The sequence below is a fragment of the Morchella sextelata genome (assembly GCF_020137385.1).
Source record: "Morchella sextelata strain SCLS chromosome Unknown scls_9, whole genome shotgun sequence".
NCBI classification, from domain to species: domain Eukaryota; kingdom Fungi; phylum Ascomycota; class Pezizomycetes; order Pezizales; family Morchellaceae; genus Morchella; species Morchella sextelata.
This window is the reverse complement of record NW_025408624.1, coordinates 589858-604027: the sequence shown is the minus strand read 5'-3', so window position 1 is coordinate 604027 and position 14170 is coordinate 589858. Positions and strand designations below refer to the sequence as shown.

Genomic DNA, 14170 nt, shown 5'->3' with positions numbered 1-14170 from the left:
CTCTTTCGGGCTACTTGTTGGGTCCAGGATTACTCCAGCTTAGATCATGAATAGTACCGGAGACATGGGGCTACCTTGCGGCACTCCAGAATCATAGGGCTGTGGTTCCTCTAGCTCATGGTTAAATTGAAACTGTAGTTTTCTGCCGGTGTTGAATTCCTTGCACCATTCTGTTAAGTAGGTAGGGAATTTTTGTTGGTACATGATTTCCGCGAGGAGTAGGTGGTCGACGCAGTTAAATGCTCCTTGGATGTCGTTGGTTAGGATCGCTGGTCTGTCTCGCCGAGCGACTCCGGTACTGTTTTTCAGTAGTAGGTTTTGTTGTATTGGTGTCAAGGTTCTCAGGAGGGCGTCAATTGCCGAGATGCTTGGTCTTCCTCCAAATTGATTCGCTGAGAGTGTGCCTAGAATTTCTCCAGCGGTGCAGAGTCTTTGGGCCACTATCTTCTCCAGGATTTTGCTGAAACATTGTAGGAGGGAAATGGGCCGGTAGGCTTTCGCTTCATGGTAGTTCGCTTTACCGGGTTTCGGGATCGGGATACACTTAGCTATCTTCCATTCCGCTGGGTGTACACCGTGCCGGAGCATGGCGGAGAACATGTCTTGGATTAGAGTTGTATTTGATCTGACTATTGCTTTAATAAAGGTATAAGGGATGCCGTCCGGGCCGGTCGCCGAGTGCACTGGACAGGAGTCGATTGCTTTATTAAGTTCTTCGGGGGTAACTATGTCGAAGGTGTTGCTAAGGTCAAAAGAAGGGGGTCTAATGTTTAGGGGGGGATGGTCGGGGGACGTCCGTTTCGAGGGGAAAAGTTGGGCTCTTAAAGCTTGACACTTCCCCGCAAACATTTCTTCACCTTGTATGGTTGGTATGATTGTGTCTCTTCTCCTTCCTACGTTTAGGATTCTCCAGACTTCACTACCTTTCGCCTCGTTCATCGTCTTTTCCCGCTGGTCCGCTTTTGCTTTCCGGATCATGACTGTCCATTCCCTGCAAGCCTTTCGGTGTTCCTCCACGTGATTGGGTTTCCTTGTGTTCCTCGCCTTCCTTTCTGCTGCGTTTACCCTTGCCTTCATTTGTTTCATTTCATCCGACCACCAGGAGTTGGCTCTTACCCCCTCCTTCGAAAGCGGTGTTACTATGCTGACTGTTGACCTGACCAGTTCTAGAAAGAAATCGACAGTTTGTTCCGTAAGTTCCTTGGTTTCCCATGCCTCTGCAGGGATGGAAATGTTTGACATGTGGTTCTCCAATAGCTTCCAGTCTGTTTGTCGCCACATTCGTCTTGGTACAAAAGGTGGTTTCTCCAAGTGTAGGTGGACGGAGGTTCTCCCATGATCTGAGCCTGCTCCATAGGGTTCGGTGCTCCATCGTAGGTTGTGGTCGAGTGTTGGACCTTTAACAAATGCAAGGTCGATGGTTGTGGGCCTTTTCCCTCTGTCTCTGGGGAAATGCGTAAAGACGCCTGGTTCGTTCAGGAGGGTCAGTTTCTGTCGGGTTATCCATCGTTTTAGCCGTGCACCATTAACGCGGTCTGCTCGAATGTTGTTTCTGTATTCGTATGAATTTACTCCGTACCACATTTGATGGTGGCAGTTGAAGTCTCCCATTACTAGACAATTATCAAGGGTTTGGATTGTACTTGCTATTTGAGCGAAGGGGCCACTTCGACCTGGGGAGTATATGTTTAGGATTTGGGTTTTCTTGGTCTGGATTTCTACCGTAATCGATACTATGAAGTTATCATATGTATAGTGGTGTTTTGGTTTAAGGTTGGCATGTTTGCGAACATATGTTGCGCATTTCGTGTTGGTATTGCTGGCTGTAAAAAGGTAAAAGAGATTTGATTCTGGTGGATATCCTTCTGTTGAGGTCCATGGTTCTTGTAATAGTAGGAAATAAATGCTCGAGTCTGTTTCTGCTTCTTCCACCGCCGCCTTGGTGATTAGTTCGCTCCGTGCACAATTAAGTTGGTGTGCGAGCGCGGTTGTTCGCGGCCTAGGCATTATTCGTCATGGGTTGGTCGTCTTCGGGAACGGGTGTGGCTCCGACCGGGGCGGTGGCTGGTACTTGAATTATTGAAATTGGCTCTTGGGCGGGTGCGGCAGGTGGGTCTTGGGCGAGTGGGGCGTTTTCCTTTCCTTTGTTAAGGAATCGGCGTTTGACTCTTTCGGGGCATGCTGGATCGGAGGCCTTATGAATTCCTTTGCAATTCAGACATCTGATTGGGGTGTGGGTGCATCTATATCCTCCCTGGCATTGGTTGCATGGGTGGAAGCTGGTGAGGTGATCTCCGGCACAATGACCGCATCTCCCATTGTTCTTGCATTTCTCCTGGCGGTGACCGTACTCGAGGCACTTCGCGCACTGGGTGTCTGGGAAGGTTGGGAGGAAAGCCTCGATGTGGCAGCTTCGGTTAAAGAGGGATAGGAACTTAACTCCTAGTGTTTCCATTGTAACTTGTCCTGGGAGCGCAATGACCATTGATGAGTGGGTTTTCTCAATTCGAGTCTCTGCTCTGGAGATCCAGCGGGGAACCTGGGCAAGTTGGAAGTTCTCTCCATAGTTGCTTCTAATTTCGGATGCTACCAGTTGTCCTGCCTCGACGCCCTCTCCGACCGTTGTGGGGATTCCGTGGATAAGGAACTTTGACCATTTGGAGTTTGCCCGGATGGTGGCGACTGGTACTTGTAGGGTGAGGAGAGCCTCCTCAATTTCTTTGGCATATTCCATTGCCTTTGTTGCTGGGGTAACAAACTTTGTTTCCAGGATAAAGTTATCCTTGGGTGTTCTCCTTGCTGAAATAAAGTGGCAGGATTCGTCTTGAATTCTTGCATTGACTAGGGTCCTGATCTCGGAGGGATTGACATCGGATGGAGCAGTGGTTTCAACAATGATTTCTCTGTTGATTTTGGTATATTCTGGCTTGAAGAGAGGGTCCGCTTTTGGCTTTGCGGACTTCTTTCTTCTCTCGACAACCTGGAAAGTTCCTTGAGCAGGACCGGGTGCCGAGGCCACGGCAGCCCAGGTGCCTGCTTTCCATCCACGGGGTGGGGCTTGTTGGGGGGGTGCGGGTGGGGGGGCCTGAGGGGCTGCCTGAGGCGCTGCTTGGGGAATTATTTGAGGGACCGCTGGAGGGGGCATTCTCTGTCCCTGCGGTTGTTGTTTTCGCTGTTGTTGCTGTTGTTGCTGTTGTTGTGGTTGTTGTTGCGGTTGCTGCGGTTGTGGCTGTTTATTGAGGAGAAGATGGATCGCCGAGTGCATACTGGTGATCATAGTTGTCTGCGCCTCGATTTGGTGCCTCAGTGTATCCACTGTTCTCCGGAGTGTGGTTGTTTGTTCTTCGAGGATTTCAATCCTGTCGGTGGGTGGGCAGATTCGGCTGGTGGCATGTCTAATGGCCCAGGTAATATAATTCAGGTCCGTTTGGGTGTGAGTATCTTGGGGGACAATGCTCGGGTAGAGGTAGTCGACTCTCGGTTGGTAGGGTTCGTTGTAGTCGGATTCTGTTGCAAAAGTTGAGGAGAATTCCTGTTCTTGAGCTCCGGATGGGGTTGGGTCGGGAACCTGAGTGTTCCTGATCTGCGAGGGGGCTGTCCCTTGCTGGGAAGACTGGGTGAAAAAGGACTGGAGCGAAGCTTGCTGCGACATGATTGAATGTCCAGTTCTCCTGGCGGCGTAGAGTGACGTTTCGGAAAGGTTTCTTTTCCTTCCTTTCGGGAGGTCAAGGCTGGAGAATTCTTCGCTAGAAGCCAGTTTTCGTAGGTTTCTTTCGCTTGGAACAACAAAACAAAACGCGACCGTACGATCGGGGACGAAGTGGCTCAGCCTGGTATGGTATACCAAGGTAAACCGAGAGGAATAAAAAATAAAATGTTTTTGAAGCGAGGTTTATTGTCAGGAAGTTTTGCGAGCCTTAGCGAGCAAGGAGAATACAGAGGTTGCGTAAAGAAAGAAGGAAAGAGAGAAAACAAACAAAAGCACGAAACAACGTCCCCTTATATATCCAACCATAGTCCGATGATGACTAATACTTCCGCATAACAGAAACTAAAAGAACATAACAGAAATCCTCATTACAAATCCTAATCCCACTACACAATACCTCCTCTTCTCGTTCCACTTTATCACCTAGCCGAAATACATAGTTGCCGTTACATCACTAGAGTTAGCGGATGGTAATCGATCTTCTTCAACGAAGTAGTTCAGGTAGAGTATGAAGTCACGATTGAGTAGTGTAACGGGGGTCTCTTCTAAGAGAAATAGAATAGGATAAAATAGAGACGGCTGTGCAAGATAGACAATCAGGTTGCAGATTATTCAAAGATACTATCGCTAGAACTCAATAATCTTTAAGGGCTCTGCTACCGATGAGTACTTGGTTTTTCTTTCTGATGAAGACTGGAGAGAACAGGACTGAAGGGCGAGAATGAGCCTGAGTACTTATACTCCGAAGACTTTTATTCTCTGCTCCTAACTCCTTATTAAGTTCCCGTGAAGCCTTTCCTCGGTTGGGGAAACAATACCACCGCTACTTCACTTTTCTCTAAGCGTCAGCAGGTGTTTCTGATACCCAAGGCAACCACCCTTAGTCAAAGCCATTGTAACACCTGCAGCTTTGGTTGCTACACAACCGGGGTGTGCATGAATGAATTATCACTCAGGTGTAAGCTTAATCGTTGCTGTAGAGCTTCTGCTTATTTTAGACTTCCCAGGCATAGTCCCTGCCGCTACCGGCGGAACTGCATGCTTAGAGGATGCAGAGGATCACCGGGCATTTAGAGCTTCACTCTGGCTGGTCTCCTAGTCACTGGCGAGGCATAGACTCGTCAGTCATTGCTCCTATGAATAGATCCTCTTCCTAGCGCCCAGAATGTACTTACTCTAACAGCTGATAGCTAACTACACTGCCGGTAGATCAGCAAGCTCAGGTATTACCCAGGGCGTAGCCCCTTCAAGTTCGTCCTGGCTGTAACGGCGCCATTTCAACTGTCTAGTGTATGAGTACACACAGGGCCTGGTTACATGCTGAGAGTTATTGTTAGAAGTCAGTTGCACGGTGATATGCAAGTACCGGCAGTGTGGTTAGCTACCAGCTGTTAGAGTAACTACATTCCGGGCGACAGGAAGGGGATCTATTCATGAGAGCAATGACTGACGAGTCTGTTACGGGCATGCCAAGCATTTACGGGAGTAAGAGAAAGGGTAGTAGATAACCCCAACATCCTCTAACACTAACTGGAACACCACTATCAACTCCGGTTCGCACCTACGAGGTACGGTGCGATCAATATGCGACCAAATGCGGAGTTGCGGTTTTCCTAGTTAAAAGCACTTTTTCGACCCCAATAATAACCCCCGGAGCGTCAAACCACCGGAGAGGAGTGCCTTTGGACCGGTGGATATATGAGGGACAGCTGGAAGCAATCGGATGGAAGATCGGATCACTCGGAGCGGATCGGCCCAAGCTACCAGCTGACCGAGTACCTGTTGGCGGTACCTGTAGGCATGAGAGGACTTTGCTATGTGGGAAAGCGATGTGGGAAGAGGCCTGAGTAGGTAGCCTTGCCGTCCGAGACCTACGAGTAGCCGACGCTGACGATTATTCACCAGATTGCCGATGGAGAAGAAACATCGACAGGGAAATGTGCATTAGAACGGGTAAATAGGTTGAGGAGTTTTAGCGGGCTTAGGAGTTTGGGTTATGGACTTAGGAGTTAAATGTTCTTGGTTGTTTTTCAGGGTCTCGGGCAGGCCCCGAGTATATTCTGTATTATTATTAGACTGAGTCCTCGAGACATACGCGAGGGATATAAATACGGTGTCATTCACTGACTAGCCAAACCATCATCGGCGAAATCAGAGTCTTAACAATATAAATCGTTGATACGCGAGTGTTACGGGCATGCCAAGCATTCACGGGAGTGAGAGAAAGGCTACTAGATACCCCAATACCCTCTGTATGCTAATGTCAACTCTGGACCGCACACACAGGGTGTGGTGCGACAAATATATTACCAAAACACGGAGTCATAAAAAACACGTTTTCGACCCCAATAATAACCCCCGGAGCGTCAAACCGCCGGAGGGGAGTGCTTTTGGACCGGTGGATATATGAGGGACAGCTGGAATCAATCGGATCGAAGATCGGACTACCCGGAGCGAATCGGCCCAAGCTACCAGCCGACCGAGTACCTGTTGGCGGTACCTGTGGGCATGAGAGGACTCTGCTATGTGGGAAAGCGATGTGGGAAGAGGCCTGAGTAGGTAGCCTTGCCGTCCGAGACCGCCGAGTAGCCGAGACTGACGATTATCCACCAGACGGCCGATGGAGAAGAAACATCGACAGGGAAACGTGCATTAGAACGGATAAATAGGTTGAGGGGTTTCAGCGGACTTAGGAGTTTGGGTTAGGGATTTAGGAGTTAAATGTTCTTGGTTGTTTTTCAGGGTCTCGGGCAGGCCCCGAGCGTATTCTGTATTATTAGTAGACTGGGTCCTCGAGACATAAGCGAGGGATATAAATACTGTGTCATTCACTGACTAGCCAAACCATTATCGGCGAAATCAGAGTCTTAACAATATAAATCGTTGATACGCGAGTTACAACTTTATTTGACTATACTATTCGAATACTTTACTCTATCGTGACTTCGCACTCTACCTGAACTATTACGTCGAAGACGGTCGAATACCATCCGCTAACTGTAGTGAATCTTTGTTGATAACGTAGCTCGCGGGGTCCGTATCGGATCAAGGAGATTCATACTCGACGTTGACTGAAGAGACCTTGGAGACTTCTACCTTTGTAGCTGTTAGCCGAACTCTGAGCTCTGCGTAGTGTACTCTTGTGGTCTGGTACGCATCCCTCACAACCTATATATGGATTGTCTCAAATTGAGTTGAAAGCACTACGGGAATATCTTGATGAAAATTTACCCAAAGGATTTATTCGAGCTAGTGAATCACCAGCGGGAGCACCTATAATGTTCGTAAAGAAAAGCGATGGAACCCTTCGACTTTGTGTTGATTATCGAGGCCTAAATGCGATTACAATCAAAAATCAATATCCATTACCATTGTTAAAGGAAACCCTGGCTAAGCTGTCAAGAGCAAAATACTATACCAAGTTGGATTTATGTTGGGGATATAATCAAATCAGGATAGCGGAGGGAGATGAATGGAAGACGGCATTCCGGACTCGATATGGACATTTCGAATATACAGTGATGCCGTTTGGATTAGTTAATGCCCCTGCTACATTCCAAGATTGGATCAATGATATTTTACGTCCCTATCTCGACCAATTCGTAACGGCATACTTAGACGATATCCTTATTTATTCTGAGACTCTATCAGAACATAAAGAACACATTCAAAAGGTTCCAAAGGTACTTGATGAGAATCATGTTCACCTTAAACCTGAAAAATGTGAATTTATGGTTCAAGAGACGAAATATCTTGGTTTAATTCTTACCCCGAATGGGAATAGAATGGACCCAAAGAAAGTCATCGATGTTTTGGAATGGTCCACACCCACGAATCTTCATGATGTTCAAGTATTTCTAGGATTTGCAAATTTCTATCGACGGTTTATTCTAGGATATTCGAAAATTGTTGCTCCACTTACAGCCTTGACCAAGAAAAATGTTAAATTCGAATGGACGGATGATAGGGAGGAAGCATTTCAAACTTTAAAAAAGATGTTTACAACGGCGCCAATCCTAACTCATTTTAATCCAGATCGAAGAATTGTGATAGAAACCGATGCATCTGATTATGTTTCAGCAGGAATCCTATCTCAACGTGATGACGAAGGAATCCTACATCCAGTCGCTTTCTTCTCCAAGAAACATTCTCCTGCAGAATGCAACTATGAAATCTATGACAAAGAACTTTTAGCAATCATATGATGCTTCGAAGAATGGCGACATCACCTGGAGGGAGCTCAATTTCCAATCGAAGTTTTTAGCGACCATCGAAATCTTGAATATTTTATGACAACAAAATTGTTAAATCGTCGACAAGCGCGGTGGTCCGAATTCCTTTCACGCCTCGATTTCGTTATACAATTTCGGCCAGGAAAACAAGGAGCGAAACCAGATGCATTGACTAGGAGGTCAGGTGACCTATCTAAAGAGGGGGATGAACGGTTGACGCATCAGAGTCAAGTGATTTTGAAGTGAAAAAATTTGGATACAAAGCTAAGTTTGTTCGTGGGTTCTTTGTCAAATGAATCCGCTGAAGGAGCGTCCACTATAGAGGAGTTATTTTCAAAAGCTTATCAAGTTGATAGTTTTCCAAACAAGATCCTCGCTACGCTTCGGAATGGCGTTCGCCACTCGAAGAAAATTTCGCTTGCCGAATGTATGGAAGATAACAACGGTCGGCTACTTTATCGAGGCACGCTATATGTACCAGACGACAATGACCTTCGATTAAGGCTTTTAAAAGAACATCATGATAAACCATCCGCAGGACATCCGGGTAGAGCAAAGACATTGGGACTTCTAAACCGAGAATATTATTGGCCACAAATGCGAAAATATGTCGACCAGTACGTTAGGAATTGCAATGTGTGTGCCCGTAGCAAGGCACCACGCAATGTATCTTATGGAGTACTCCGTCCTATGCCGATACGTTGTAAAGAACCATGGGCGAGGCGAAAGCTGAGGGGTCGAGGGACATGACTTGGTTCCCCAAGGGGAAGGATAGGTCTCGCGCGAGGGCGAGAGATGGGGCAGTGGTATACCCGAAGGCAGGGACAGCGATCTGTATCAGGACAGAGGAGAGGACAGCGACGAGGGCCGAGAGGGACGCGGCGATGAACAGGGAGGCGGCGAAGATCATAACAGCGGATGCACAGGGCATGAGGGGCAGCAGACGTAACGTGAACTGGGAGTAAAGTAATGTATTGAAGCGAAGTAAATCCCCCAAAGTAATGACCCAAAGTAGAATACAAGATGTTGCGTAAGGAAAAGAAAGAAAGACAACAGAAGACACAGGCGACTCTTTATAGTAAGGAAATAACAACCGATTACTAATCCCACGGAACCTTCCAGACTTCCTAATAACTCATACATTTAATACAGCAACATAGTTCGTAACAGTTTAGCTCCCCCCCCCAAAGGGCGAGCTCCTGCGAGCAGACAGACAAAAGCAAAGTAATAATAAAAAAGAGAAGGCAAAAGAAAAGAAGAGAAAAGAAGAAATAGAAAGAAAAGAAAAATTTAACTAAACACATAGAGAAGACCGGCACCGAGGGTCGTAAGATTACCATTTCCCACGTTGGGTCCTCTTAGGAACTAAGGCGGGTTTGGTGGGGTAGAGGGAGTGAAAGCGTTGCAGCGATCCTAACTCCGCATCGAGGTTCCGGGCGGGTTCCCAGGTGGGTTGTTCATAGCCTGTCCATTTGACCAGGTATTGTAGTTGCCGATGACGTATCCGCGAGCCTAGCACCTCCTGCACTTCAAACTCCTATTCCCCTTCGACGACTACCGGTGGCGGGGGTGGTTGTATGTGGCCAGGAAGAGGCTGCGTTCGGGCGGGTTCTAGTAGGGAGACGTGGAACACCGGATGGGACTTCATCGATGAAGGGAGTTCCAGTCGGTAGGCGTGAGATCCAATGCGTTCGAGTATTTTAAATTTCCCTAAGGGTTTATGGTCCAATTTGTCTGATGGCCGAGTAGTTCGTATATGTTTTCGCGACAACCATACCAAATCCCCTACCTCTAGTCGTGGTTCGGGGAGTCGGGCGGTATTGGCGCTATCAGCAGCGGCGGCTTGGGCGTACAGGATCTCGGATCGCAATGCGGTCTGTAGGGTGGTGATCGAGTCGGCAAATTCTACTACTTCCTTCGGCGTGGCTTCGTGTCTTTCTTCGGCGGGTAGGACCTCTAATTGGGGATTATACCCATAGTTGGCGAAGAAGGGGCTAACCCCTAAGGGCTCCGTGGTGGCGTTATTGTGCGCGAACTCTGCCAGCGGGAGAAACTCTGCCCAGTTGTCCTGTTGGTAGTTGACGTATCCCCGTAAGTACTGTTCCATAATTGCATTTACTCTTTCGGTCTGTCCATCGGTTTGTGGGTGGAAAGCGGTACTGAATCGCGGTTTGATGTCCAATTGGTTGCACAGTGCCTTCCAAAACTGCGAGGTAAAGGTCGTACCCCTGTCCGATACTATGTCTTTTGGCAGCCCGTGAGATTTCCAGACGTGTTGTAGGAATAGGTGGGCCAGTTCGGGGGCGTCCGCGGTATCTCTAGTGGGGATGTAGTGGGCCATTTTGGTGAGTCGGTCAACCACTACGAGGATGGCGTTGGATCCTTGGGACTCTGGTAGGCCGGTAACATGGTCCATTGACAACGAGGACCAGGGTTTAACTGGGGGAACGAGGGGTTTAAGGAGGCCATAAGGGGCGTGTCGGGCCGGCTTGATCCGGGTACAGGTGTCACAGTGATCCACATAGCGGGCGACATACTTTCGCATTTGGGGCCAGTAGTAGTTCCGTGACAGGAGTTCCAGCGTGCGGGCGCGTCCCGGATGTCCGGCCGAAGGTGCATCGTGGTTGGTGCGGAGGATCTCCAGCTTGATAGCGGCGTCATCGGGGATATATAGTAGGCCCTGATAGTATAGTAACCCATCCTTAATGGTGCATTCCCCGATGGGGAGGAAGCGAGAGTGTTTCTTCCTGGCGATGATGTCCTTCATCAATTGTTTGGACAGCGGGTCGTTGGCTAACGCAGCCTGCAGTTCATCGTGGCGGTCGGGTGATACCTTGGCGGGTCGGGGGACCTCTAGTACGGCGGCTAGACGGAGGTTCTTTGGCTTAAGTATAACCTGATGCTGTTGGGTCAGTCTTTCATCCCCTTCCTTAGGGAGATCTCCAGATCGACGTGTAAGGGCATCAGGTTTTCCATTCTTCATCCCCGGTCGGCAGGTAACCACAAAGTTGAAGGAAGACAGCATTAGGGACCAGCGAGCTTGGCGACGGTTAAGAATCTTCGTGGACATAAAGTGTTCCAGGTTCTTGTGGTCGCAGTATACCGTAATCTCCTGGTTGCTCGGTTCCAGGTACTTTCTCCATTCCTCAAACGCATGAACAATCGCCAGCAGCTCCTTGTCATAGATGTCGTAATTGCATTCGGCTGGTGTCATCTTATGGGAGTAGAAGGCCACTGGGTGTAGAATTCCTTGGTCGTCTTTCTGGGAGAGCACGGCGGCCGCGACAAAATCGGAGGCATCGGTTTCCAATATGCAGGCCCGTTCGGGGTCGAAATGCTTCAGTATTGGGGCCGTGGTAAAAGCTTCTTTTAGTTGGGTAAAGGCGTGGTCCGCGGCGGAGGTCCATACAAACTGGGTATCCTTCTTTAGCAGGTTCGTCATCGGGGATACCACTTTGGAGTAATCGCGGATGAATCTCCGATAGAAATTGGCGAATCCCAAAAAGACTTGTATGTCGTGTACCGAGGTAGGTGTTTTCCATTCCTGTATCGCCTTGGTTTTGTCGGTAGCCATGGTAACCCCTTCGCCCGATATGATGTACCCTAAGTATTCCGTACGATCGACGTGGAACTCACACTTCTCCGGCTTGCAGTGGAGCCCCGCCGATTGTAGTTTGTCCAGGATGGTAGTGACATGTCGCTGGTGTTCCTCCTCCATGTTCGAGTAGATCAGGATGTCGTCGAGGTACACCGTGCAGAAGTCGTCGAGGTGGGTCCGGAGGGTATCGTTCATGAAGGCTTGGAAGGTGGCGGGTGCGTTGGTGAGTCCGAAGGGCATCACCAAGTATTCGAACAATCCATACCGAGTCCAGAAAGCGGTTTTCCATTCCTCCCCTTCCTTTATCCTTATCTGGTTGTACCCATTGCGGAGATCCAGCTTAGTATAGATCTTGGCGTCCTTGAGTCTATCCAGGGTGTCGTTAATCAGCGGCAGTGGGTAGCGGTTCTTGACCGTGAGGGCATTGAGGGCGCGATAATCCACACATAGTCGTAGGGAGCCATCCTTTTTCTTGATGAATAGGAACGGGGCTCCGGCAGGGGAGGAAGAAGAGCGTATGTAACCTCGAGTCAATTGGTCATCAAGGTATTCCCGAAGGGTCTTCAACTCTTCTGACGACATGCCGTATAATGGGCCAAATGGAGGTTGCTTGCCTTCTTGCAAAGGGATCTCATGGTCAATATACCGATGGATAGGGAGCGCTTGGGCCTCTGACTCTTGGAACAGGTGGAGGTACGGGTGGTAGGTGGTAGGGACCAATTCTTCGGTGGAGTTAGACTGCGTTGGGTTCGGACCGGCGGGGCGAGCAGCCAGGAGTAATAGGTGGTTTTCGGGCTGTTGTGCTTCCCTACGGAAGCGGGCCGCCGACAGGGTGATGGTACGGCGAGGAGCGGTAGGCCTTGGGGGTATCGGGGGTGGTGGCGAGGTGGCGGCGGCGGTAGATCTCGGAGGTATTGGTGGTGGCGGCAGGGTGGCGGCGGCGGCAGTCAGCGGGGAGGAAGTGAGGGTGGAGGTCCATGAGGCAGCGGTATGTTGTCTGCATCGGTCGGCGTGGAAGGAAAGGGATCGATCGGCAAATTGAATTTTGGCAGGGTGGTGTTGGAGCCAGGGGAGACCCAGTACTACCTTAGAGTCACCTAGTTGGGTGACGAATAAGGAGATCCCTTCTACATGGATGCCTACTTCGAGGCGGAGCTTGCAGAAATGAGTGATATCTCCAGAGGCGATAGGTCGGCCGTCGATTACCTGTAACTGCCTAGGCGCGGGAAGCGGCTCGGTGGTGTAGCCGCGGGAGTGGGCAAATGAGGCATCGATAAATCCATACCCGGTGGCTCCTGTGTCGACTAGGGCGTGGAGATTGTCCTTGTTCCTAGACAGCAGTATCGGTATCTCAAAGGGTTCACAGTCGCCTGGGTGGTGGAGTTGCCCAATCTTGAGTTTGGCACCTATCCGTCTTGACCGTAGTAGTCGCATAGCAGTATGGGGGCCGGGGCCGTTCTCGACATGGGCTGTACCACCGTGAAGGGTGACGAGTGCGGGGAGTAGTGGGGCTCCTAGCTGGTAGAGGGTGTTCAAGACTTTAACCGGTGATGGGTAGGGTCCCAACCCGGTGAGGTACGGCCGGAAGGGTAGGGGAGTGTGAGGGATGCGTACCAGATCACAAGAGTACACCACGCAGAGCTCAGAGTTCGGCTAACAGCTACAAAGGTAGAAGTCCCCAAGGTCTCTTCAGTCAACGTCGAGTATAATTCTCCTTGATCCGATACGGGCCCCGCGAGCTACGTTACCAACAAAGATTTACTAGAGTTAGCGTATGATGCTTCGACCGTCTTCGACGTAATAGTTCAGGTAGAGTTCGAAGTCACGATAGAGTAAAGTATTTCCAAAAGTATAGTCAAAATAAAGTTGTAACTCGCGTATCAACGATTTATATTGTTAAGACTCTGATTTCGCCGATAATGGTTTTGGCTAGTCAGTGAATGACACGGTATTTATATCCCTCGCTTATGTCTCGAGGACCCAGTCTACTAATAATACAGAATACACTCGGGGCCTGCCCGAGACCCTGAAAACAACCAAGAACATTTAACTCCTAAGTCCGTAACCCAAACTCCTAAACCCGCTAAAACCCCTCAACCTATTTACCCACTCTAATGCACGTTTCCCTGTCGATGTTTCCTCTCCATCGGCCGTCTGATGGATAATCGTCAGCGTTGGCTACTTGTAGGTCTCGGACGACAAGGCTACCTACTCAGGCCTCTTCCCACATCGCTTTCCCACATAGCAGAGTCCTCTCATGCCCATAGGTACCGCCGATAGGTACTCGGTCGGCTGGTAGCTTGCGCCGATTCGCTCCGAGTGATCCGATCTTCGATCCGATTGCTTCCAGCTATCCCTCATATATCCACCGGTACCAAAGCACTCCCCTCCGGCGGTTTGACGCTCCGAGGGTTATTATTGGGGTCGAAAACGTGTTTTTTATGACTCCGTGTTTTGGTCGTATATTGGTCGCACCACACCCCGCGGGTGCGGTCCAGAGTTGACATTAGCGTGCAGAGGGTATTGGGGTAGCTACTAGCCTTTTCTCATAAATGCTTGGCATGCCCGTAACAGCTTACCCCCCTTCCAGGGTGTCACGTCTCGGGACATCTTCTGACAGACTATGGTTCC

At 49.4% G+C, this 14170-nt stretch overlaps 2 protein-coding genes across 2 annotated transcripts; one reads left to right on the top strand and one right to left on the bottom strand.

The window, feature by feature from the left end:
* Positions 1-6987: 6987 nt before the first annotated feature.
* Positions 6988-7914, top strand: H6S33_012839 (uncharacterized protein; the record flags this gene model as incomplete). The annotated part of the gene is made up of 1 exon (XM_044844183.1): positions 6988-7914. One exon carries the CDS (start codon positions 6988-6990, stop codon positions 7912-7914), a length of 927 nt encoding a protein of 308 aa, XP_044694548.1.
* Positions 7915-9478: 1564 nt separating this feature from the next.
* Positions 9479-12973, bottom strand: H6S33_012838 (uncharacterized protein; the record flags this gene model as incomplete). Its single annotated transcript, XM_044844181.1, has 1 exon — positions 9479-12973. The coding sequence occupies one exon, from the start codon at positions 12971-12973 to the stop codon at positions 9479-9481; it is 3495 nt and encodes a 1164-aa protein (XP_044694547.1).
* Between the last annotated feature and the right edge of the window lie 1197 nt (positions 12974-14170).